This window comes from Macaca mulatta, chromosome 4 (assembly GCF_049350105.2).
Source record: "Macaca mulatta isolate MMU2019108-1 chromosome 4, T2T-MMU8v2.0, whole genome shotgun sequence".
In the NCBI taxonomy this organism is placed as follows: Eukaryota; Metazoa; Chordata; class Mammalia; order Primates; family Cercopithecidae; genus Macaca; species Macaca mulatta.
Genome location: NC_133409.1, coordinates 30,946,478 through 30,972,525, shown reverse-complemented (window position 1 = coordinate 30,972,525; position 26,048 = coordinate 30,946,478). Strand labels below are relative to the sequence as shown.

General features: G+C 38.0%; 1 protein-coding gene across 1 annotated transcript; it reads right to left on the bottom strand.

Annotated features, from left to right (window-relative positions):
- Positions 1 to 1,496: 1,496 nt before the first annotated feature.
- HINT3 (histidine triad nucleotide binding protein 3) lies at positions 1,497 to 24,362 on the bottom strand. The gene is given in 5 exon segments (NM_001194369.3): positions 1,497 to 2,278; positions 4,991 to 5,117; positions 7,631 to 7,700; positions 13,748 to 13,865; positions 23,973 to 24,362. Coding segments are annotated over 5 exon segments (549 nt in total). The 5' UTR covers positions 24,174 to 24,362; the 3' UTR covers positions 1,497 to 2,245.
- Positions 24,363 to 26,048: the final 1,686 nt, after the last annotated feature.

The following is a 26,048-nucleotide window of genomic DNA, read 5'->3' as shown; positions in this document are numbered from 1 at the left end:
ATCACTACAGTATACCTTTCATACACTGATCAGCCAATTTATAAAACATCTTTCATTTGAATTTCTGTTTTTAGTACTACTTAAAAAGTCCAGACAGGCAAAATTTGACGGTATTTTTCCATTTTTATTTCATTTTCTTCTAGCAGTTTGAAATAGCTCATTATACAATTCCACAAATAGTATCACAACATGCATAAACAATGCTCTTGATACCACTTCAAACATTTTTAATACAGGTTATGAATTAGCCTTGTTTTGAACTAGTGTTATAGATGGCTAGGGAGTTTCCAAATATTTAGACTACTGAAAAAGCTAAATGGATATTAATTGTAGTAATTTGATTATTAATCTTTATAAGTAAATGAGAACCTCTACTAAAAATGTGTTTCCAAGGATTTTTAACAAATTGGTTTATATGAGAGCATATAAACCCATAAAAGTTGAATCAATTGGCTAACCACATTTTTTAAGAGGTCCATAAAGCATTTGAGAATTCCTTAAATATTTTACCTATTATTATTATAATGTTGTCAATTATATCCCTGCAAGTTCCCATAGTAAAGCAATCAAAGATTGCAGTTGTTGAAAATTCTTTCCCTGAAGCTTGTCAAGTCTAACTGATTTATGGAAACTTGTAACTGTTAATCTATGTAAGTGCTCAGTGAACTATATCACAAAACAGTGATTAAAAAAAAAAAATCTCTATAAATCTACTTTTGAGAGCCCATAACCCCTACTTCCACATCCTTTCTCCACCTTTAGTAAATAAGATGAAATCTGAACATTAACATCCATTGTAAAGTAAGTAATAGTGGAAGCAGAACTCAAGGAAAGTACTTATGGGTTTCTCAGCCTAACCAGTCACTGTCTACCTGCCTAACATTCAGTCTTGAATACTCAGTTCTACTACCACCCACTCTCAGAAGTGTTTATCCCTTCACAGCCTCTTCTGGCCTCTTCTAGCAATTGCAGGCTGAATGTCTTTTATTTCTTTATTTCCTCATCCTGGCAATATCGGGTACACATTAAATGTTCAACAAATGTTTGCTGAATGAATAAATTAATGAACAAACAGTATTGATTCCACATGTTATAACTTTTAATAAGTAATTTGTTACTTAAAACTATGTTTAATATCATGTCCCCTCTAAAAAAGAAAGAAAACTAGTACCTCAGTCTATTTTCAACAATATGTTAATCCTCATGTTCATTTATTCATATCCATATACATGGTACTATTATACATTGGCACAATGTAGGATTAACTTGCAGCACCTACTCTTCATTCATATTCACTACTGTGCTTGTAGGTTAGCACCAAAAACACAATTTCTAACAAAATATGCCTCATGAAATGATATATCAATAGTATTAATATTGTGTTATCAATTTTTCTCATCTAAGCCTATCTCTACTTTCAAATCAGGCCTTTTTCATTATAAAAGCAAAGTTTAACCTCTAATTTCTCTTTGATACAAAAACATGCCATAAAGCAACATTTTCTGCCTGTTTTATTAAGAGAACCACTTTACGTTTCTTCCCCCTTTATGTTATTAGAGGCAAAATTCCATTACACTGAATTCTAATAGCCAATTTGATAGTTATTGTAAATTCACTGATAGAAATTATATACATTATGTAGCTTTCAGGATAGATTTATTAAAAAGATGCAAGGCTTCAAAAAGTGAAAACTGCCATCTGAAATTTGAGGAAAACTGATATATATCATTCCTTCCCTCAGCAAGATCAGAGATCATTGTGTAGTATGGTATTTTTTATTTTGAAAATTTATGTGTAAAACTATAGAACTGTCAAGAAATAGCTAAGTTCTTTTTCTCCTTCACAGTAATAAAGGTTCCAATAAAGTACTTTCTATAGTAGTTTATTCTTCACATAAATAATCACTACAGTAATTGACTACTTACTGAGAAGTGAAAATATTTTAATTTAAAAAAATACAGAGCCCTTCTTGATTAACAGAATTTGTCTTAAATAGGATTTTATCTATAATATCATATATATAAAATCCTTATACAAGTAACCATTGAAACAAATCAGTAACAAAATATTGATATAACTGTATCAAAGATCTCAGGAAACAGACATTCAGAAAAGATTTAAGGTTACTAAGTAACAGCCTCTCATAAAACCCAACAAATCTTAAAATTGCAATTAGACTTAAAAGGGACCTAAACATCACTTCGTGCTGAACCAAGATTAGAAAAATCTTCCACTCTTGACATTTTCATGTTCTTAGTTTTTCAATCAAGTGATCAGCCTGTAATTTAAAAAAATACTTTTTAATTCTAGATATCATAGTCTCTATCAAATAATTCTACTGGTATCCCTATTATAATATGCCACATTAGAAGAATTGAGTACTACATATTCTGTTCCTAAAAATATCTTACAAAAAAACTCTCAGTATAATATAATATCTATATACAATTATTCTACATTGTATATAAATAGGCAGATTGTTGCCTACATTGCAAATTCATTAATAAGTTTCAAGAAGAAAAGGAAAATAAATATAACACTAAAGTTTTAAAAAGTAAAGTAAGACCTGAAATGCATATTACTAAGTGAAAGAAGCCAACCTGAAAAGGCTACACACTGTAGGATTCCAACCATATGACATTCTGGAAAAAGCAAAACTATGGAGACAATAAAAAGATCAGTGGTTGCCAGGAGTTAAAGGGGAAGGAGGGATGAATAGGCGGCATATGGAGGATTTTTAGAGCAGTGAAACTATTAGGTATGATGCTATAATGGTGGATACATGTCCTTATACATTTATCAAAACCTGCAGAATGTAAAACCAAGAGTCAACTCAAAAGTAAACTATGGACTGTGGTGATAACAATTTATCAATGGGGTTCATCGATTGTAACAAATTTACCACTGTGGTGTAGGATGTGATAGTGAGGAAACTGTACATGTGGAGGGGTAGGGGGTGCATGGGAACTCTCTGTAGTTTCTACTCAATTTTGCTATGAACTTAAATCAGCTCTAAAACATAAAGTCTATTTTTTAAAAAAGGTAAACTAAAGTCTGTGAGTTACATCATTTCAGTGTTTTTCTCAATCACACTATATAATCTGGATCATTATATAAGATTTTGAAATTAACTTCAATATCTTTATCTTGATTTTTTTCAAAGTCTCATAAGATAGTCTAACAAAGTCAGATTTAAGAAGAGTTCAGATTCTCAGGATGAACCAACAACATATCTTATAATTTTATACATTGATGTTTTCCAAGTAAAAAAGTCTTTCCTGTAAGAAAATACAGTCAAAACATTACAAAAATGTATTTTCATTCATCTTTTATTATAAAGGTATAGCTCTTATAGAAAATTAGAAATACAAATGGGGGGAAAAAAACCGTTTCTATTACACAAACTTTGTTTAAAAAAAAAAAAAAAACCCAGCTGTCCAGCAGAATATTCCACTTTTTAAAATTTCAAATACATACACATATATACATACATATATATATACACACATACATATTATTTAATTTTTTATTATTTTTTGAGACAAGGTCTCACTCCGTCACCCAGGCTGGAGTGCAGTGGCATGATCACTCACTATAGCCTCAACATTCTGGACCCAAGCAATCCTCCTATCTTAGCCTCCCAAGTCGCTGAGACTGTAGGTGGTACAGGCATGCACCACCATACCCAGCTAATTTTTGTATTTTTATATCATTTAAATGAAATCATCTGGGCAACAAGTTGAAAACAGGGATAATATGTTTGAAATATGAAGTTTCTAGAAATCAGACACTTTTAAAATTTTTCTGTACTATGACTAGAATAATACCATTCAAAAACTAATGATAAATAAATACTATTGGATGATTATTCAGATATGGCAACTATAGATCACTTTATCATCATGGACACATAAAATAACACCCTGGTAAATTAGTGGTCAATTGGCCTTAGAGGGACCCCAGAGCCACTTAATAACTAAGGTATATAAACAGACCACAGGTGTATGAACAGCTGAATTCTACTCCACTTTTGCTTTGGCAAAGCAGAATGCTGTAATTTTTTAGACTTAAAACTTTGGGTTGGGCGCAGTGGCTCACACCTGTAATCCCAGCACTTTGGGACACCGAGGCGGGTGGATCATGAGGTCAGAAGATAGAGACCAGCCTGGCCAACATGGTGAAACCCCACCTCTAATAAAAATACAAAAATTAGCTGGGCATGGTGGCACACGCCTGTAGTCCCAGCTACTTGGGAGGCTGAGGCAAGAGAATCGCTTGAACCCGCGAGGTGGAGGTTGCAGTGAGCCAAGATTGCACCACTGCACTCCAGCCTGGTGACAGAGTGAGACTCTGTCTCAAAAAACAAAACAAAACAAAACAAAACACCTTCGGCCGAAGATCTGGTAAGTGATGCTACTACTAAAACTCTTTTCTAAGGAGTTTGAACTATCAAAAAACACAAAAACCAAATTTCTACAATGTTGATGATACAATAGAGGTAGCAGGTAACATTTCCTGACTACTTACTATTTGCAAGGTACTATTTTAAGTGTCTTACACATAAGTTATCTTATCAACTCTCTTATCAACCCTAGGTGTAGGCACTATTACCTATATGCAGGTAACAGATAAAGACCTTGAGCCTTAAAAAATGTAAGTAACTTTTACATGAACCCTCAAGCAAGCACTGCAGTCAGAATTTGAATCCAGATCTGACTCCAAAGTCAGAACCCTGAATACCATGGTTCTTCTACATCGTATCTGCTACTTGCAATGGGGAAGACTTAGCCATAGCTTCTCTTCCTACAGACTGATGATCTTGAAACTCCCCCAAATTAAAAATATTATTTTGGATATGTGCAAGCAGTATGTTAAAACAGGTAATCAAGCCTATGAGAGCTGTAAGTACCTACTGTTGAGAAGAAAAAACTACAACGAAAAGGATATTTTAAATATTTTTGTATGCTGCTGACATAACAAGAATACTCACTGTGATAAACCAATAGGAATTGACTCTGTAAACCAACTTGGATAAGAAGCCAAGCTGATCCACTGGTGCCAGAACATGAAGGTGCAAGTGGGAAATGGAACAGAATGGTGGCATATGAAAACCCATCCTAAAATAGAAAGGAAAGAGATGATTGACAAACCAGTTTTAAAATAGTTTAAAGTCATTTTTCAGGTGGAAACACATAAATTTTAACGAGATCTAAAACAAGTTCCTAAGGTAAATAGACTGTCACAAATCTCATTGTTTCTTTGTATGCACTTCTGAGGATTCACACACTTCCTCTTCTTTTCATGTTGAAGTTTGTAGTAACATAAGCTCATCATCAAGGAAGGCCTTAACAGCATATTATGCCTTAGTATAATCTTTATGAATTCTGAGTTGGCATAATGTCATATCACTTCAGTCTTTATCATCTTAAGCTTTCATTCACTTAAAGTACGCCCTTGCAATGAATTTTTTAAAACATCACTGGACAATCAAGTAGTTGTGTTCATTTATTCAATACATAGCCAGTAGATGGCACACTTTTTCCTTTAATAAAGTACTCAGACATTTCCTACCAAACCAACAATATTTCAGTAGTGAGATTAATTATGTCATCATAAAAAACTTTCATCATCACCCAGGTTTCTTGGTTAATACTTAAAATACTTAAAATAAGTTAGATGATAATGATAATTATGTGCTTTCTAAAAGATACACGAGAATTCCTTTAAATGGTTATAAAGTTTTTTAAATATGATTTAAACTCTTAAAAATAAGCTTACAAAAAGTTTTGCAAGTCCACCTATGCTCAGCAGAGCAAGACACACCTGTAACAATAATCAAAGCCCAGAAATATTTGCCTGTTCAAGGTATCAGTGAGTGGAAGTGTGGAAAGGAGGCATAGGAGAAGTGCTATACTGCAGCAGTGATCCTCTGGGACTAGCAATGTGGAGTCAGATATGCAGTACATACTTTGAAATTTCCACCACTACCTAGAAGACGAGACTAGGTTTTCTTTCTGCCAAACAGTCATATAATGTAGAATCAAGTAATCTAGAAGCTTGAAGCAAGTCAAAGTTTCACTCAATCTTTTCATCTTAAAGATGGCGAAGCCATGATCCAGAAAGTGTAAAATATTCCCAAGGTCACAAAATTAGACAGTCGTGGAGCTGGAGTTGAGACTCAGGGCTCTCGAATCTTTGTCCAATGTTCATTCTTCTAATAAGCATCCTATGACTGTGAAGGAAATGTGTGGCTTCTGGCCAAAGGGTCTCAAACACCATCTGTTCCTTATCATTATCACACTTGGTAATGCTTAACAGTTTTTGGAGGATTTTTCACACAGAGAATCTCATTTGCACCTACCAGCAGGCAGAGCAGGTATTATCTTGGAGAGGCTAAATGGCATGTCTAAACTAACACAGACATTATAAGTAGCGTACACCACAAGTAGCATGGATGGCATTGGAATTCAAGTCTATTCTGAATTCTAGGTTGAAAGTGTTAGAAGTAATCTCCATTATACCTGCTTGGGTCACAGAAGCAAAATCAGAAATCTTTTAAAAAGAAAAACATTACTTAGATAAATTAAAACATTTAAAAAGTCCCGGTACAGTGGCTCATGCCTGTAATCCCAGCACTTTGAGAGGGTGAGGAGGGCGGATCACTTGACGTCAGGAGTTCGAGACCAGCCTGGCCAACATAGCAAAACCCTGTCTCTACTATAAAAAAAAATGCAAAAATTAACCAGGCGTGGTGGCATGCGCCTATAATCCCAGCTACATGGAAGGCTGAGGCAAGAGAATCACTTAAACCTGAGAGGCAGAGGTTGCAGTGAGCCGAGATCGCACCACTGCACTCCAGCCTGGGGGATAGTGCAAGACTCTGTCTCAAAAAAAAAAGTTGAAAAATTGAACATCATGTGCTTACGCCAGAGTTCAGCAGACAAATTCAAGTTAAATTCACATTAGAATTATAATCATGTGCTTTTTAAATCATATAAAATTTTCCTAAGAAAATTCAACTTGCACACAATTTTATAGGAATGCACATATGGAACAAAGAAAAGCAGACTTGCTGGGTGTGGAGACTCACACCTGTCACCCCAGAACTTTGTGAGGCTGAGGCAGGAGGATCACTTGAGCCCAGGAGTTTGAGACAAGCCTGGCAACATAAGGAGACCCTGTCTCTATATAAAAAATTTTAAAAGTAGCCGGGTGTGGTAGTACTCACCTGTGGTCCCAGCTACTCTGGAGGCTTAGGTAGAAGGATACTGTAGTCTGGGAAGTCGAGGTTGCAATGAGCCATGCTCACACCACTGCACTCTAGTCTGGGCGACAGAGTGAGATCCTGTCTCAAAAAATTTTTTTAAAAAGCAGACTAGTAACTATTTTACCTACCCACTGCTCATATAGACTTGTCTGTCAAAACTACAAGTGGAAATTATTAGAAGATATTGAGACACAAGAGGAAGTTTTATTACATTTATACTACCAATGAACTATATTCTCACTTTTAGGAAAACTACATTTAAACCACAAACTTCCACCTCTGTTTCCATTTTCCATAGAGAAATAATATTTCGAAAAAAGTCAATAATGTATAATATTGGTTTCGATCTGGAAGTATACACACCTCACATTCGTGAAGTCAGTGAAATTATTTCTTTCAAGAATGGTTTTTCCAACAGTTACCATGTTCTCAACTGTAAAACAGAAAAGACACAACATTACACTAGAGGAGACATTAAGTTCACAAATTGCCATTGACCTTCACTCTTGTCCTATCAAATGTTTAAATGTTTAAATGTTTACTCACATTTAAAGACACATTCAGGCCAGGCACAGTGGCTCACCCCTGTAATCCCAACACTTTGGGAGACTGAGGCAGGAGGATCTCTTGAGCCTAAGAGTTTGAGACCAGCCTGGGCAAAAAGGCAAGACCTTGTCTCTAAAAAACATTTTTTAAAAAGTAGCTGGGTGGCCAGGCGCAGTGGTTCACGCCTGTAATCCCAGCACTTTGGGAGGCCAAGGCAGGCGGATCACAAGGTCAGGAGATCGAGACCATCCTGGCCAATACAGTGAAACCCTGACTCAACTAAAATACAAAAAATGAGCCGGGCATGGTGGTGCACACCTGTAGCCCAAGCTACTCGGGAGGCTAAGGCAAGAGAATTGCTTGAACCTGGGAGGCAGAGATTGCAATGAGCTGAGATTATGCCACCACACTCCAGCCTGGAGACAGAGCAAGACTCTGTCTCAAAAAAAAAAAAAAAAAAAAAAAAAAAGGTAGCCAGGCATGATGGTGCACACCTATAGTCCTAGCTACTCAAGAGGTGGAGGCAGAAGGATTTCTTGAGCCCAGGAGGTCAAGGCTGCAGTGAGCTATGATTGCCCCACTGCACTCAGGTCTAAGTAACAGAGTGAGACCCTGTCTCAAAAATAAATAAATAAAATAAAAAATAAAGACATTCAGTAGCTTTAAGTCACTGAGAAGTTTGCTTATCAACAACTGAAATAAAGTTTCAAATTGAGCCCCAGTGCAACATCACTATCACAAAATCTCATAGATAGGGTAGACTTTAGGACAGCAGGCTATTTAGGACATCTGATCATATGAGGACTCATTCTCATCAGGAAGACCAAGTAATTAAACAGAAATTGTTTAATTTAATAAGACAAGAAAATTTTGAATTTGTCTTTGAGCCCAAATTAAGGATATGGTATCCCTTGCAGTCAGCCTATCCTTGACTAGCCAAAACTTTGTATAACGACTCTGGCTTCCAAATTCCATCTCCTTTATCATCTTTCTTCTCTTGGTGTTTTATGGCCTTCAGGTGGGAATAAACCCCTCCACCAGAAAAATTTTGGTAACCTGGGATCTTCAAAGCACAATGCCAAATATTAGGTCTCCATAGTTTCTAAATGGTGTAATCCTTGAAAGACAAAGAAGTAAAAACATCTACAGAGGATAGCTGATATATTGAGACTTACAAAATTATTGTTAATGTTTACTTCTCTAAGTCAGGTGTGAGCTGGGAGACTGCCAGTCTTCCAAGACTAGGCCAGCTAGTACCATAGAGTCCAAAAAAAGCTCCAAATTACTTCAAACCAGAGTATGTCTTTTTTTGGAATTTGTTCTTTTTCTAATTTAACTCTATTGCCGTTAGATAACATATTTTTTTTTATTGTACTTTATGTTCTAGGGTACATGTGCACAATGTGCAGGTTTGTTACATATGTATACAAGTGCCATGTTGGTGTGCTGCACCCATTAACTCGTCATTTACATTAGGTATATCTCCTAATGCTATCCCTCCCCTCTCCCCCCACCCCACAACAGGCCCTGGTATGTGATGTTCCCCTTCCTGTGTCCAAGTGTTCTCACTGTTCAATTCCCACCTATGAGTGAGAACATGCAGTGTTTGGTTTTCTGTCCTTGTGATAGTTTGCTGAGAATGATGGTTTCCAGCTGCATCCATGTCCCTACAAACGACATGAACTCATCCTTTTTTATGGCTGCATAGTATTCCATGGTGTATATATGCCACACTTTCTTGATCCAGTCTGTCACTGATGGACATTTGGGTTGATTCCAAGTCTTTGCTATTGTGAATAGTGCCGGATTAAACATACGTGTGCATGTGTCTTTATAGCAGCATGATTTATAATGCTTTGGGGATATACCCAGTAATGGTACATATTTATAAGATTTCAATCATTTGATATGTATTGAGCTGTATTTTATTGCTTGGAATATGGTCAACTTTGGTGAACATATGCTTTTTAAAAAACGTACACTATATTAAGTGGAGTTCTATGAATGTCAATTATAGTCATATTCCTTGATAGTGTTCTTGAACTCTTCCATATACTTATTATTTCCTCAACTTTATCAATTATATAAAAATTATTAATTTGCAACAACTTTTAGTACGGAAATATTCAAATATAACACAAAAGCAAAGAGGAAAATGTAATGGAATCCCAAATACCTACCAGCTGCTTCAAAATTAGTGACATTTGATTTGTAACAGTTATAAAAACTAGTTATAACAGCCTCTATTGTCCACTTCTGCTGAATATAAATTGAAAAATTCCTAAAAAGCTAAAGTGTGAAATCTAAGAAATAACTATAAGAATGAAAATTAAAACTTTTAATAAGAAAGATGAAATGTTTCAATCAGGTAAATCTAAATTGGACCTAATTGTTATAAGTTCAAATGCTGCCCTATAGTTATAAATCATATATGTTCTCAAATGTACTGATAGAACTTCAAATGACTAAGGAACTTTGCTGTATTCAGAATCAACAGTTGAAAAATTGTTAGTTAATTCACTAGCCTAAATATTAATGAACTACACATCAAGGTTTTCCATCAAAGTTGTTTCTTACCTTTTAAAAATCTAGCCCGGCCGGGCGCGGTGGCTCAAGCCTGTAATCCCAGCACTTTGGGAGGCCGAGACGGGCGGATCACGAGGTCAGGAGATCGAGACCATCCTGGGTAACACGGTGAAACCCCGTCTCTACTAAAATACAAAAAAAATTAGCCGGGCGAGGTGGCGGGCGCCTGTACTCCCAGCTACTCGGGAGGCTGAGGCAGGAGAATGGCGTGAACCCGGGAGGCGGGGCTTGCAGTGAGCTGAGATCCGGCCACTGCACTCCAGCCTGGGCAACAGAGCCAGACTCCGTCTCAAAAAAAAAAAAAAAAAAAAAATCTAGCCCAACTGATCTATCATGTAGGCTACCTTAAAATATTGATCAAACTAATCCCAGAACCTCATGACAAAGCCTTTCCAGATTTCAGAAGTCCTAGCCAGAGCAATCAGGCAAGAGAAAGAAATAAAAGGCATCCAAATAGGAAAAGGAGTCAAACTATCTCTCCTCACCAACAATCTGCGTCTATACCTAGAAAACCCTGAAGACTCCACCAATAGGCTCTTGGAACTGATAAATGACTTTAGTAAAGTTTTGGGATACAAATTCAATGTGCAAAAATCAGTAGTATTTCCAAATACAAATAACATTCAAACCGAGAGTCTCAAATCAAGAACACAATCCCATTTACAATAGCCACACACACACACAAAAAATACCTAGGAATACAGCTAGTCAAGGAGGTGAAAGATCTGCACAAGGAGAACTACAAAATGCTACTGAAAGAAATCATAGATGATACAAACAAATGAAAAAACATTCTATGCTCGTGGACTGCAAGAATCAGTATTGTTAAAAAAGGCCATACTGCCCAAAGCAATCTACGGATTCAACACTACCAACATCATTTTTCACACAATTAGGGAAAACTATTCTACAATTCATGTGGAACTAAAAAACCCAAGTAGCCAAGACAATCCTAAGCAAAAAGAACAATGCTTGAGGCATCACATTACCCAACTTCAAGCTATACTATAAGTCTATGTAACCAAAACAGCATGAGAGTGGTACAAAAACAGACACATAGACCAACAGAACATAAGAGAGAACCCAGAAATAAAGCCACACACCTACAGCCATCTGATCTTCAACAAAGTTGACAAAAATAAGCAATGGGAAAATACGCCATATTCAGTTAAATGGTGTTGGGATAGCTGGTTATCTATATGGAGAAGAATAAAACTGGACCCCTGCCTTTCACCATATACAATTAACACAAGATGGATTAAAGATTTAAATCTAGGACCTCAAACTATAAGAATCCTAGAAGAAACCCCAGGAAACACCATTCTGGACATCAGCCTTGGGAAATAATTTATGACTAAGTCCTCAAGAGCAACTGCAATAAAAACACAAATTGACAAGTGGGACCAAATTGAAGAGCTTCTTCACAGCAAAAGAAACTATCAACAGAGTAAACAGATAACCTACATAATGGGAAAAAGTATTTGCAAACTATGAATGTGACAAAGGTGCAATATCCCAAATCTGTAAATAGTTATTAAACAATTAAACAACCAAAAAACACCATGAAATAATGGGCAAAAGACATAAACAGACACTTCTCAAAAGAAGACATACAAGAGGACAACAAATATATGAAAAAAATGCTCCATATCACTAATCATCAGGAAATGCAAATCAAACCCACAATAAGATACTATTTCAACACCAATCAGAATGGCTATTTTTAAAAAGTAAAAAAATAACAGATGCTGGTGAGGCGGAGGAGAAAACATAACACTTACACACTGCTGATGAGAATGTAAATTAGTTCAGCCACTGTGGAAAGCAGTTTGGAGATTCCTCAAAAAAAATAAAATAGAACTACCATTTGACCCAGCAATCCCATTACTGGGTATATATCCAAAAGAAAACAAATTATTCTACCAAAAAGACATATGCACTTGTATGTGAGTCACAGCACTATTCACAATAGCAAAGGCATGGAATCAACCTAGGTGCCCATCAGCAGTAGGCTAGATAAAGAAAATGTGGTACATATATACCATGTAATACTGTGCAGCTATAAAAAGGAATGAAGTAATCTTTTCAGCAGCATGGATGCAGCTGGTGGCCATTATCCTAAGTGAATTACACAGGAACAGAAAACCAAACACTCCGTGTTCCCACTTATAAGGAGAGGTTAAACACTGGGTACTCATGGACAAAAAGATGGCAACAGTAGACACTGGGGACTACTAAAAGTGGGAGAGAAAAATGGGGGCAAGAGGTGAAAACTTAACTGTTGGGTACTATGCTCACTACCTGGGTGACAGATCATTTGTATCCCAAACCGCAGCACCACACAATATATCCATGTAATAAACCTGCTCATGTACCCCCAAATCTAAAATAAAAGTTGAAATTATCTTTTTTAAAGGCAGATTTGAAGTGAGCTTAGAAATGTCTTAGAAAATGATAGGTGACAAGTCACAGAAGGCATGAGTAGGAAAATGAGTAATCATCCTCAATAGACAAGATTCAGAATCTCCTTTTCAGAAGCTAGAAGTTCATCACTAAAAACTCATAATTAAATTTTGGTGCTAATTTATCTTCACAGGAGACTATAAGGCAGGTATCAACATGATGTCACCATAAGGCAATATGAGCTCATTTGTCATATCATAACTTGTTTGTTTATAATTTTTCATAGCACCTTTCATTTCAGAGTCAAGAAAGTCCATCATTTAAAAAGTCATAAAAATAGGCCAGGCATGGTGACTCAAACCTGTAATCCCAGCACTTTGGGAGGCCTAGGTGGTGGATCACCTGAGGTCAGGAGTTCAAGACCAGCCTGGCCAACATGGTGAAACCTCGTCTCTACTAAAAATACAAAAATTAGCCAGGCATTGTGGCGCATGCCTGTAATCCCAGCTACTTGGAAAGCTGAGGCAGGATAATTACTTGAACCTAGGAGACGAGGCTGCAGTGAGCCGAGATCGCACCACTGCACTCCAGCCTAGGCGACTGAACAAGATTCTGTCTCAAAAAAAAAAAAAAAAAAGACATAAAAATATATCTTTTGGACAGTTTAAATGTTAAATAGCATGATGTCTAGTATATGCTTCAAAATCACTGTGGGAAAAGGTTAATATATTTTTTTAAATTGTCCACGAGTTCCTAAATGTGGAAGCTGCATAATGAATACATCAGTATTGTACTATTTTTAAATGAATTTAAAATTCTTTATAGTGAAAATTTCAAAAAGTCATAGTGCTCCTTTTTTACAGTACTTTTCTTTTTAATCTTCACTGCCATCACTGATAACAACTGAAGATGATATAAACATGAAGAATACTGCCATCATCTTACCCAGTTCTACTTGATCTTTCCTTAGAGTTCTGCAGTTTCCAATATGCTTCTTTGGCACCACAAGATAATGATGAGTTGCTGCTGGTTTGATATCTTTGAAGCAAATTAGGTCCTCATTCTAAAGGAAAAAACATTTGCTAGTAAATTTTTAAAAAGAATTTCTTAATGCTGTTCTGGCATGACTTAAATATCATTAATCTCAGTCTGACAGGGAAATGATACATACATCACACCTAACCCCCACTGGGCAATTTTATAATTATGCATTAAGTTCATAACAGTTCCTTCATGAGATGCTCATTTATTCCAGAGAATAAAAAAGACACATAAAGTCAATTTTGGAGAAACAATTACGAGTAAAGTTTACTAAAGCTTCATTACCAATAATCTCAGAGTTTATTACTTCATTACACATTTCTCTATCCCTACCCTAAAGTTTTTCACTCTTGATACATATTTTTTAAGGTTTGGCTACAGAATCACAGCAAGATAGATAAATTCCTTTCTACATTTAATTTTTTTCCCAACATAGCATTTTCCTCAACTATAAAAAGAACATCAGCTAGCATTTACATGTTCAGGGACTGCATTTTTTAAACATTTTTTAAAGCAATTATATCCAAATACTTTTTTACTTGCCACTTTACAGTATTAAAAAGACCGAAATGCTGAAACAAATTCCAGTATATTGTACTAATTTATGGGCCCACTACAATACATGTATGGCATCAGTTTTCTGGTTTACATTGCTCCGCACAGTAATCTACAGAAAAAAGAAAAGGAGAGGAAGAAGAGCATGTTTCAACCCATTAACATTTGAATTTCAAATTTTCCTAAGAGAAAATCTATATTCGCTAAATAACCATATTAAGTATCTGATAGTGAATATCTTATTAAGTATCTTATACTGATTTTAATTAATTTATAATTATAAGCACTTTATAGTAAATAAAAATTAATTAAAATCAGTATAAGCAGAGTTTCCCTTAAAAAAAAATCCATGAATGCAATGCTGCTCAACAGTTCTCCATTCCAAGAGCCAAAATTCAATTCAAACAAGTGTGTCATATCCATTCCAGTAATCCTGGTTATCCTAAGATAACAAACATAACAATTATATATCAATTTAATCCAATTCTATCATTTTTATTATGGTTTTTCTGTCTAGTATTAAAATTAAAAATTGATATCCATGGTATGTTTTAGAAAAGGATAAGGTCAAGGACTATAATGTTTTTGATTGTTTAAAATTTTCCTTTTTTCCTTTCTTTGAGATAGAATCTCTCTCTGTAGCCCAGGCTGGAATGCAGTGGCACACTCATGGCTCACAGCAGTCTCGATCTCCTGAGCTCAGTTGATCCTCCCACCTCAGCCTCCCAAGTAGCTGGGACTAAAGATGCACATCACCATGCCAGGCTACATATATATATATTTCTAGAGATGGAGTCTCCCTATGTTGTCCAGGCAGGTCTCAAACTCCTGGACTCAAGCGATTCTCCTGCCTCAGTCTCCCAAAGTGCTGGGATTACCATTATTTCTTTAATACTTCCAGCTCAGAAACAATTAAAATTGAGGGTTAAATCTAGTACAAGAAAATTGCCACAATTGTACTTCCCAGATTGATTCATAACACAACAATGTTATAAATCTTTATTTCCCCTCAATTATGGCATTAATTTTTCAAATTCCAGAGGCAATTCTTTCTGGTACAGAATACAACCTGGTTAGAATTAGTTTGAGATGATGTAGCTGTAGTCTACCTCACAGCAGGAATAACACTTCTTTAGATTAATAGAACTAGCAAGTGCCAGTCTAATGGCTAGTAGGAGAAAAGCTAAAGAGGTTCCTAAAAATCTGCTGTCTCATACTGCATAACTTAGCCATAAGAATGAACCAAAATGCTTAGTTTTGTCTTCCAACCCCTATATTGAAAGGTTTTGATTACTAACTCTCATATACCATAATTTATTTTCCCAATTTTAATTAATTAATTACCCAATCCCAATCCTAATAAAAACTACCAATCAACATGACTCTCATCACCAGGAATAGATAAAATTCCTCTCAAAAATAAAGAAACTCGATGTTTTAGTTAGCCTGCACCCTGACTAAATTAGATTTTCATGAAGCTTTCTGAAATATTGAAACTAGCTCTGATGTCACCCTTTGTCCCATTCCTACTGCTGATCCAGACATCATTTACATAGTTCATCCTAAGAAAAATGATCCTCCTATTCCACAGATACACTGGCAAAAATATGAAATGATATGTGTGTGTGTGTGTGTGTGTATATATATATATATATATATATATATATATATAAACTATTCTTTGCAGCATAATTCATGATAGCAAAGGACTGAAAAATAAACCAAATATTCATAATGCATCTGGGAGACTGGTTTAATAAATTATGGCAAATCCACACAATGGAGTATTGTGTGGCTCTAAAAATGAATGAGGAAGATTTTCATATACATATGAAATTATTTCCAAAACATATTCAAGCTTTCTTTAAAAATACCAAAGAGCAGAAGAGTGGTTAAGCTATCTTTTGTGTGTAAGAAAGACAAATACAAATACAGACATGTGAATACCTATTTACTCACAATGGAATGATAAACAAAAAAGTTTTTAAAAGTTTCTTATGGAGAAAGAGAACATGGTAGAGACGACAAGAGAACGGATGCTAGATTTCTCCAAATGTACCTTGCTTTACAATTTGGACTCTGAAAACATGTAAATATTTAACATGTATACTTCACACTTCACAAGAAAAAAAAAGCAATCCCTAAAAATAAAAAACAAACAACAATAAATGAACCTAACTGTATGTCATTTTGGTAGCACAATCATTCCATTCAAAGAAAAGAATGATTTCAAGTGACTTAAAAATACAGTATTTTGACTATCCATCCCTAATGACATCCACTAAAAGAGCATTTTTATTCCTGCACTGAATTTGGATCATAGGAAAGCTCCTCAAGTGTGGGGCATGCCATATTCATCTCTGAACTCCAAGTGAATAACAAAGTACACCTGCCAAACTGCTGAATAAATAAATGACAGATGTTTCATAGAAGATCAAGTTACAGATACACCCTCCTCTATCCCTTAAAAAATGGTGTGTCATTTGGGTTTTCAGGTATTTTTCCAGGAACAGAGATAGGTTTTCTATGATCTTTCAGTTTCTCTTTGCAAAACCCCTTCTTAAATTGGAATTGTGGCCATTTTTGAATTAGATCAGTGTGTCTCAACCTTTTCTCATTATCACCTCCCTAAGGAGCCTTTATAGACGTTTTCTGATTGCCCCCTCCCATGATGTTTTAATGTCACAGATACACTGTATATATGTTTATGATCTGTATGGTATACCTATGCTTTACATATAAAAAGAATAAAAAATGTTTTTCCCCTGCCACCTCTGCTCCACCCCAGGGAAGAACCAACTTTTATCCTTTTGGTAATACATGGATGAGAGGAAGAGCTAGCCTGTCCTGACTTCATTTTCACCACTGACTCTAATCATCAATTCAAACACAACAAATAACTGTTTCAGATTTCTTTAAATCTGAAAACCCAAATAGGGCAGATTGGCACTCAACCTCCATTCTAAATATTTGTGTTTTCTGTAATGCAGAACTAAAAAACCTAAAAAATCCCAGAGGGAATTTAGATCTTGCCAATCAAAAAGCCATGTTTTTGCTGCTTCTGTTATCATCCATCTTCCAAACTTGGCCAGCTCTAAGACTACAAAGACAGGTTTTTTCTTTTCTTTCTTTTATCTTTCTCCCCCTCCCCCTTTTGAATACCTTATCACTAGCTTCAAGGATATCAAGAATGGCAAGACATCCATTTTTTTCTTGGGAAAAAACTGCCAGCATGGACCCAGCAGATGGAGTGTGGCTCTGAAGCCATGTTTCTCAACCAGAGATGGAAATACATAGATGCTCTTTTGATCATGGATACTGCTAGAATTTGGTGCACAGAGATCAGGGATGCTAACCATCCTGCAACAGGAGAAATAGTCCCACAAAACAAAGTAGAGTTGTACGCAAAATGCCAATAGCATTCCCACTGGAAATACCACTTACAAGTAGCAGTCACACTGCTTCTTTATCTCTGAATCACAACTAAAGAAGCATCTTTCTGAGGTTAAAGTTCTAATGGCAGCCACCTGACTCCTGCCTTCCTCACTGTGTCAGGGAAAGCACTTCTCCAATAAACAGTTCTGCAGTGCTGGTCTGGGTGTCACTCCTGAAGCATATTCTAGAACCTGCTCTACCAGCCCTTCTAAAGAGTTTTTTAAGCAAATGATTCCCTACATTAAATCAATTTCTGCTTTCAGTAACTAGAATTTTTTTTTTTCTTTCCAGCAACTGGACCCTGACTGACATCTAAAGCAAATGTTAAAAGTAACATTTGAAAAAACATTTCAGTATCATGTCATCTAAGGTGCTAGGCAAAATTTGATTAAAGAATGGGGACAATGTTTAAGTTAAATTGACACTGAGTTACTTCCTCAGTATAGTTCCAAGCAAGGTAAATTCTAGTCCAGTGTTACTCAATTACTTTTTCATTATTGCTTATCTAATGAGCCTTTTAAGACTTTTTTTCCCCAATCCCATCTCCATGAGATTTTAATACCACAGCTATACTCTCTGTTTACTCTATGTATATCTGTGCCTCATACACGAAACAGTAAGACATTGCCCCATCACCACCAAAAACCAATTTTCACCCCTTTGGGAGTGTCATTTGCCCCATTGAGAATGCATGGTTCAGCCTTTGCTTAGTTTTAAATCTGCAGTGTACAATTAGACAACACCATATGGAGGTTTATGGAGTGAAGAATCTTCTATAGCTTTTGCTGGAAAGGCTTGCCAGACTAACCCGTCATGATGCTGGTAACTCCAATTTTTCCAAATGGAAATTTTTCTCTTTTGTACTTAAATTACACTTTATGTAAACCCAACAGTTTCTAAATGTTTACAATGAATATATTTGAATGAATATATGAATGTATGATATAAACCATCGAATTACGTTATATAATTATTCTTTTTAAAATGATTAATCTTTAATCTTTCATGAGTGAGCTCTTGTACATAAAGTCATCTTAAATTCAATCTGAAAAAGACAACTTTTGGGAGCACTATTATACACATATATGTATCTTATGTTCTGTATTATATGGATATGTGTGTGATATATATATATAGGTTTCCATCCATGATTCCTAGCTCATAACTCCCAATACCCTTGTTACAGTCTTTTTTTTTAATCATGTTGAGGCACTTTAGGCCTCAGAGACAGGCCTCAGAAAAAGAATCTCTCTCTCAATCTCTCTGACTTTCTCTTGCCCTCCCTTTACCTGCCCAAGTCAGGACTATAATCTTCCCTGACCTTTCTGATTGTGGATCATGAGACTCTCATTTCTGAAGGGATTCTGCCTCATACCCCGGAGGAAGGAAAGCTGCACAGAGGCCAAGAAGAATCTGGACAGGCCTTGCTGGGTTTCTCCACTCAGTCTACCAGTATTAGATCATACCCTTTTTGTCCAGTCACATTAATACAGAATTGTCAGTCAGGCCTATCCAATGAAGACTCCATAAAAGGCCCAAGAGAACAGAATTTAGAGAGTTTCTGGATAGCTGAACTCATGGAGGCTCCTGGGAGAGGACACGCCTGAGGAGGGCATGGAAGCTCTGCCCCCTTTTCCCCATACTTAGGGCTATTCATCTCTTCATCAGCATCCTTTGGAATATCCTCTATAATAAACCAGTAAACCTAAGTGTTTCCCTGAGTTCTGCAAGCCACTCTAGCAAGTTCTAGAACCCAAAGAGAAGGTCGTGGGACCCCCAACTTCAAGCTGGTCGGTCAGAAGTTCCAGAGGCCTGAACTTGCAACTGGTGGGAAGGGCAGGCCAGTTTTGGGGACTGAGTCTGCAACTCGTGGGATCTGATGCTATCACCAGGTAGATAGTATAAGAATTGCAATGGAGGACACCGAGCTGGTGTCTGCTGCAAAACTGATTGTTTGCTTGGTGTATGTGGGAACACCTCCATACATTTGGTCACAGAAGTGTTCTGTGTTGATTGCTGTTGAATGGGAAAACAAAAAAAGCAGTTTGTGTTTTTCTACTGACAATGGGCTATTGTATATATTCACCCTATTTCCCTAATTTAGGGTGTAAATTAGTCCAAAGTACTGATTATGTCTTATTTCCACCATGAAAATATCCCCAGGCTCTTCATGTTGTTTACTTTGTTCCTAACCAAGAAAAATTCTCACCTTGGATGTGATAGAAGTCTGGATCCCACCCCTTTTGATGACTATTTTTAGACAAAGCTTTCTAGAGCTACTAGTATCTATTTTCCTTGAGTTTCATTATTGGAATTGCAGAATACAAAATTTAAAAGCACTTTCTAAGGATCTACTAAATATTGAACTCTGAGTTTGAAAATGCACTTTACCTCTCTTTAGCCTACTTTTATATTTAGTAAAATAAAGGGAGATTGAAGAGGCAGAACTAGGTCCCTCCTGACTCTATGGGTCAGTCCAACAGAGGTCTGCAAACAGACAACTGGTGTACGTATTCTTTCTCCTTGTCAGGTGCTGTCTTTACTTCCTTCTATTCAGCATATATTCCATGGTCTACCACTTCAGCCACTTGCCTGCCATAACTTCTTCTTCTTTTTTTTTTTTTCCAGACAGAGTCTTGCTCTGTCACCCAGGCTGGAGTGCAGTGGCGCCATCTTGGCTCACTGCAACCTCCACCTCCCGGGTTCAAGCAGTTCTCCTCCCTCTGCCTCCCAAGTAGCTGCGATTACAGGTGCCTGCCACCACACCCAGCTAATTTTCGTATTTTTAGTAGAGATGGGGTTTCACCATGTTGGCCAGGCTGGTCTCAAACTCCTGACCTCATGATCCGCCCACCTCAGCCTCCTAAAGTGCTGGGATTACAGGCATGAGCCACTGCACCCGGCTCCATAACTTCTTAACTGTGTCTTACTACACTTCTATAACACCCACATGGCAAAACCCCAACCCTAGGTCAATACAACTGCCTACCTTGTGTAATCCCAGCCTTAGGCTGCTGCTGGAAAGTGGGTAGAGAATCACACAACTGAGCAGACTGGTGTGACCTGAAATTGAATGTCCTCAACCTCACATGACCTGAAATCGAATGTCCTCAACCTCACGTGACCCGCTGTACAACAATCCTTGTTTCCCTAATTCTCTCTCCCAGCCTTCAGAGGAGCTACTTCGAAGCTTTTACTTGTAAATAACCATATAATTGCTCCTTCTCCTTTTTCAAGGCTTAACTCAAATGTCACCTGCTTAGTGCAGATTTTCCGGACTAAAATTTTTAAACTGCATCCCTTCCTCTTTATTTTCTGCTACCTAATAAGCTATAAATTGTACTTACTATTTTGAGTATTATCCTTTTCTGCAACTATGATGTAAGTGCCATAAGGGCAAGGAGTTTTCATGCTTTGTTTACGGCTGTATCCCCATGCCTCCAACAGTACCTGGCACACAGACAGTGAGGAATGAGTTTCCTCTTTCCCAGGGGCAACGTTCTACCCCCGGGCCATTTTAAACCTCTCTCTATAGGCATCTTCCCATGAGATTTGAACACACAAACGTCTTCACTGTTTTAAAAGCTTTCTTTTAATCCCCAGCTTCTCCTGTAGCTACCACTACCTTTCTCTCCTCCCCTGGATTGCCAAATTCCTGCGAGAGTTGTCTGTATTTGCTGTTTTCACTCCTTCCTTTCCCAAGTTCTTCTCAATCAACTGCTATCTGCCTTTTGCTTTACCACTTCATAAAACTGCTCTCCTCAAGGTCAATGAACATCACTTTGGGGACACAACCAGTCCTGATCTGACTTGGCCTCTCTGCAAGGACATACAAGGGTCACCTAACCCAGATTTGAGGATGAAGGCAGGCTGATATTCCTGCTGACATTGCTGATAATTCCTTTCTTTTTGACATACTCCCTTCTCTTGGCCTTCTCAGCGTTCCTTCTATTTCTCTGTTCCTTCTCTCTTCCCTTTTCAGGTCCTCTTCCTCTGCCTGTCCCTTATGATTTTACTGTTCTTCAGAGTTCTGTGTAGGCCTCCCCTTCACTTTTTAACCTCCTGGGTGACCTCATCACTTCCCTTCTTTTTCAGTTTCCATCTATAAACTGACAGTTCCTGTAATCTGGGTTAGAGATACAGATCCCTCTACAGAGCGCTAGACTATCCAACCATTTAAAAGACATCTCTAGTTAGATGGCTCAAACTCACCTCAAACTCCATGACTCCATAGCTGAACTCATCGTTTTGCTACTCCCCACCACTCCCCTGGCTATCTTTTCTCCTCCTGTGTTCCTGATCTTAATGAAATGGTAGTACCACTACCAGTTTACCCTAGCCAGAAACCCAGAAATCATCTTTTACTTCCCCCTCTTTCTTTTCCTTATTCTCTTATATCTAAATCAAAGTTTCTAAACCTTGGCACTTCTGACATTTTGAGGACTGGATAAGTCTGTTTTATGTGCGTGTGTTGCTGGCGGGGGGTGGGGGGCCGGGGGGTGGCTGTGCTATCCTGTGCACTGTACCAAATTAATAGCAACCCTGGCTTTTACCCATTATTTAGGTCCCAGAGGCAACCCCCAGAAGTGTCAGAAGTTGTTACAATCAAAAGTATCTCAAGACATTGGAAAACATCCCCTGGGAGGGCAAAATTGCCCCCAGTTGAGAATCACTGACTTGTATCCATCAAGTCCTGCCTGTTTTACCTCCTGAATACTGTATCTCTTAAATTGATATACTTTTCATAATCTCCTCTACCACATTCTCATTTCAGGCCATCATCAGGGTAGATTACTCTAATAGCTTTCTAACAGGTCTCCACACCTCCGGACTGGTCTCCTCCAAATCAGTCTCCACAATGATCCCAGAATGACCTTTCAAAGATCAAACTCCTTCCTATAACTCCGCAACATCTTCCTCCTAGCCCACCATTAAACATTGCGAAGCTTCACTTTGCTCTAAAGACAAAATTCCTTCACATGAATTCCAACACACTTAATAATCTGGCCCCTTGTTTACCTCTCCAGCCTCGTCTTTCATCCTCTCAAACTCTACGCACTAGACAATTTCTGTTCGCTTTTCTATCACACAAACTGAACCTCTCGGGGGGGTCTCTCTACCTGGGACATTATTCTCTCCATTTCCTCATGTGATCAACTCCTATTTATTTCTTCAAGTCTCATTTCCTCTGGAAAGCCTTCCCCTAATTCTTCAGATCTGGTTAGATGCTCCTCCCATAAGCTTACAAAATACTGTAAAATCACCTGACCACAGCACGAGGCATCGTAATTGGCTACCTCCTCTGTATACACTCCGCCCTTTAGACTGTAAAATCTAGACACAGACTGTCCCTTATCTTGCTCAACAACCTCCAAAACAAGGTGCTTAGAAGGAATTCTATTTACCTTTAAAAAATAAAGGAATGTTGACTACAAAAGACACAATCTTTGGAGTTAATTCTCTCAAAAAGTTGTTTCTATATGGACAAGTAAAACCAACAGAATAAAGTGTGTACCAGATTATCCATTTAAAAACATCTGGGCAAAGTCTTCATGCTCTGAAAATGTCCACGCATCCTAACTGACAGTGGAATTCTGAGGCAATTCAGTAATAGTTTGACCTAAGACCCACTGCCTCCAGCCTATTTTCTGCCAATCTAACAAATAGCTTTTCACAATTATCATTACCTATTTTCTACTAGTTTTCTCATGAGTATCGGTATTAGAGTGTGCAGGATTTAAAATCAGTATCTTGAAGGTGGGGGAGAATCCTTGTAATAAAAGCAGAGGCCACAAAATGTTATTTGTACCAAGTACCTGGGTACCTGCAAACACAGGCCAAAGCATTCGGCCCTGTCATTCACTCTTTGACCCTCGGAACAGCAAAGATACCGCTGGAGCCAGTGCCTGTCCGTCCCCTAGGAGTGCATCTGTCGTCAGCACCTGGACCCCGCAGAAAGGCCCGTAGTGGGCGTATCCCCAGCTCCCCGGAGCCCCATCCACACAGAGCAGCCGTGCCTCGGCGAGCTGAGCAGTGATCGGGATCCTCTGCACCCGATCCACACCGGCTAGGCCTCCCTGCCAGAGCTCCAAGGGGCGGCGAGGTCCTCACCCACCCCCGGCCGCGCCTCGCCGCCCACCTCGCAGTACAAGAGTTCAGTGCCCGGGTCCTGCTGCCCCGCGATCCGGCAGAACACGCAGGTGCTGTCGTAATCCTTGGGCTCCGGTGACTTGGCAGCGGCTTCAGGGGTCTCCACTGAGGAAACCGTAGATTCTGCAGTCGCCGAGGCCTTAGAGTCAGGGGCCAGGCCGGCGCTGCGGTTCACCTGTTCCTCCGCCATCGCACCCGCCCCTCGCGGCCTAGAGTCTTGGCCTCTCCAGGGCTACCGGGCCGCACAGGCTCCGCGTCCCGCACCTCCTCCGTTTTACCTCGAGGCGTCCCCCTTCGCCTGACGCTGGGCGGTGATCCAGGCTGAGGGGAGGGGGAAGGAGAAGCGGTGGGGAACTTCAAAGCCTGAGGCCGACTTCAAAAGCAGCTGCCACTAGAGGGCGAGCGATGGCGCTGCCGAGAGTCGTCCTGACCCCTGCGCCTCGTTGGTAATGACGCACGACGTCTGCCAAGACGCAGAGCGAGCCGCGGGTCGTGGTGACATCACAGAGGCGCGGGAGCGTCTGTCATAAGGGAAGATGTTGGGTCTTCTGGTCAGGCTTTCTTCAAAGCCCATAGTATATAGCGTGTCCAAATATTGTATTACGCTGCCGTTTTTTAAAAAAAAAAGTTTTTTAAAGTTTGATTTTTAAAATTTGTAGGTTTTTAAAGAATGAGCAAAATTCCTAAAGCCTTGTTTTCAACAAACATCATGTTTGCTGCATTTTCAGCCACGATAATTTGTAGTTTAAGCTCAAAATGTCCAAAACTAACCTTTACATCTCTGTTGACTTTTTATTGTTGTTAACAGAACAGCTAGATCAAAATAGCGACCTTTTTTTTAATCTCACATTCCTCATGTACAAGTAAATGTGGAGTCCTATAGTTAATAGTCTGCAATATCCCAGAAATTCAATGCCAGTGCCTCATAATGCTTCACCTAGACCAACGCAATCACCTTCTAACTTATTTCTTGATTTTCCTGTCACTCAGACAAAACCTTCAGTAACTATGTACTCAAAGAAAAAATACTAGTTCCTTAGCTTGGTGTTCAAGGTGGACTCTGATTTGACCTCAGCTTTTCGTTTTGTGATAATTCGCACTTGCTGAGCATCTAAAACATGCCATATATTTCTCTAATTGTCAAACAACGCAAGGTTGATTTTATAACCACCGCTCTAGAGATGAAGGAACAAACTCAGTTGCCCAGTCCCACACAGCTAATTAATAGTGACAGAGTTTAAGATCAAGGTTTGTCTAACTCCAAAACCCACCAACCTTTTTAACATACAGCACTCCTTTTTTAACACTAAAACATTTGTTGGACTAGCTCACTATATAGTTATACCCTTGGTATTTGCTGATTGAGAAAATACATAACAAACCAATTGGGAATTCAGTAATGATTTTTAATGGATTTGTATTGTAATAAAAATTGGTTACATGTGTTTTGAATTGTTATATATATACATTCAAGACATTTTTCATTCCCTTTTGTAGTTGGCCAGTAGTTTGAGGAACCACTACAATAGCTTCACTGCCCCTCAGCAGCCCAAGGCAGAGTTCAGAATCAATACATTAGACCTATGCCAAATTTTGGTATTCACAGTTTCCATGCCTGTATTGCACCCTCACATCACTCTGCTTTGATTCACACAGTTCCCTCCTAAATATTCTTGTTTCCATCTCTTCACTCCAAATTCTACCTGCCAAACCACCCCTCTAATGCTACCTCCTTCATGAAATTTTCTTTAGCCAAACTGAAATAACCACATCCTCTTGCAAATTCATTTAACAGGTTTTCAATATTTCTCTTGTAGGATTTGTCTCTTTGTATCTTATAGCTATTTATGTACATATTTATCCTGTTAGAAATTATGTTTCTTGACAACAAGATTGGGTGTGTGAATATTCCATAATGCCTAGTACAGTTGGAACAGGAATTAAAAGAAATTAAAGAATGTGTAAGCAAAAACTCAGTTGTATGTAAGAAAACCCAATTCCCCCTGAGGAAGAAAAAGAGGTGGAGTCCTTTAAAAATTAACTGCCTGTTTTTCTGTCTGTGGCT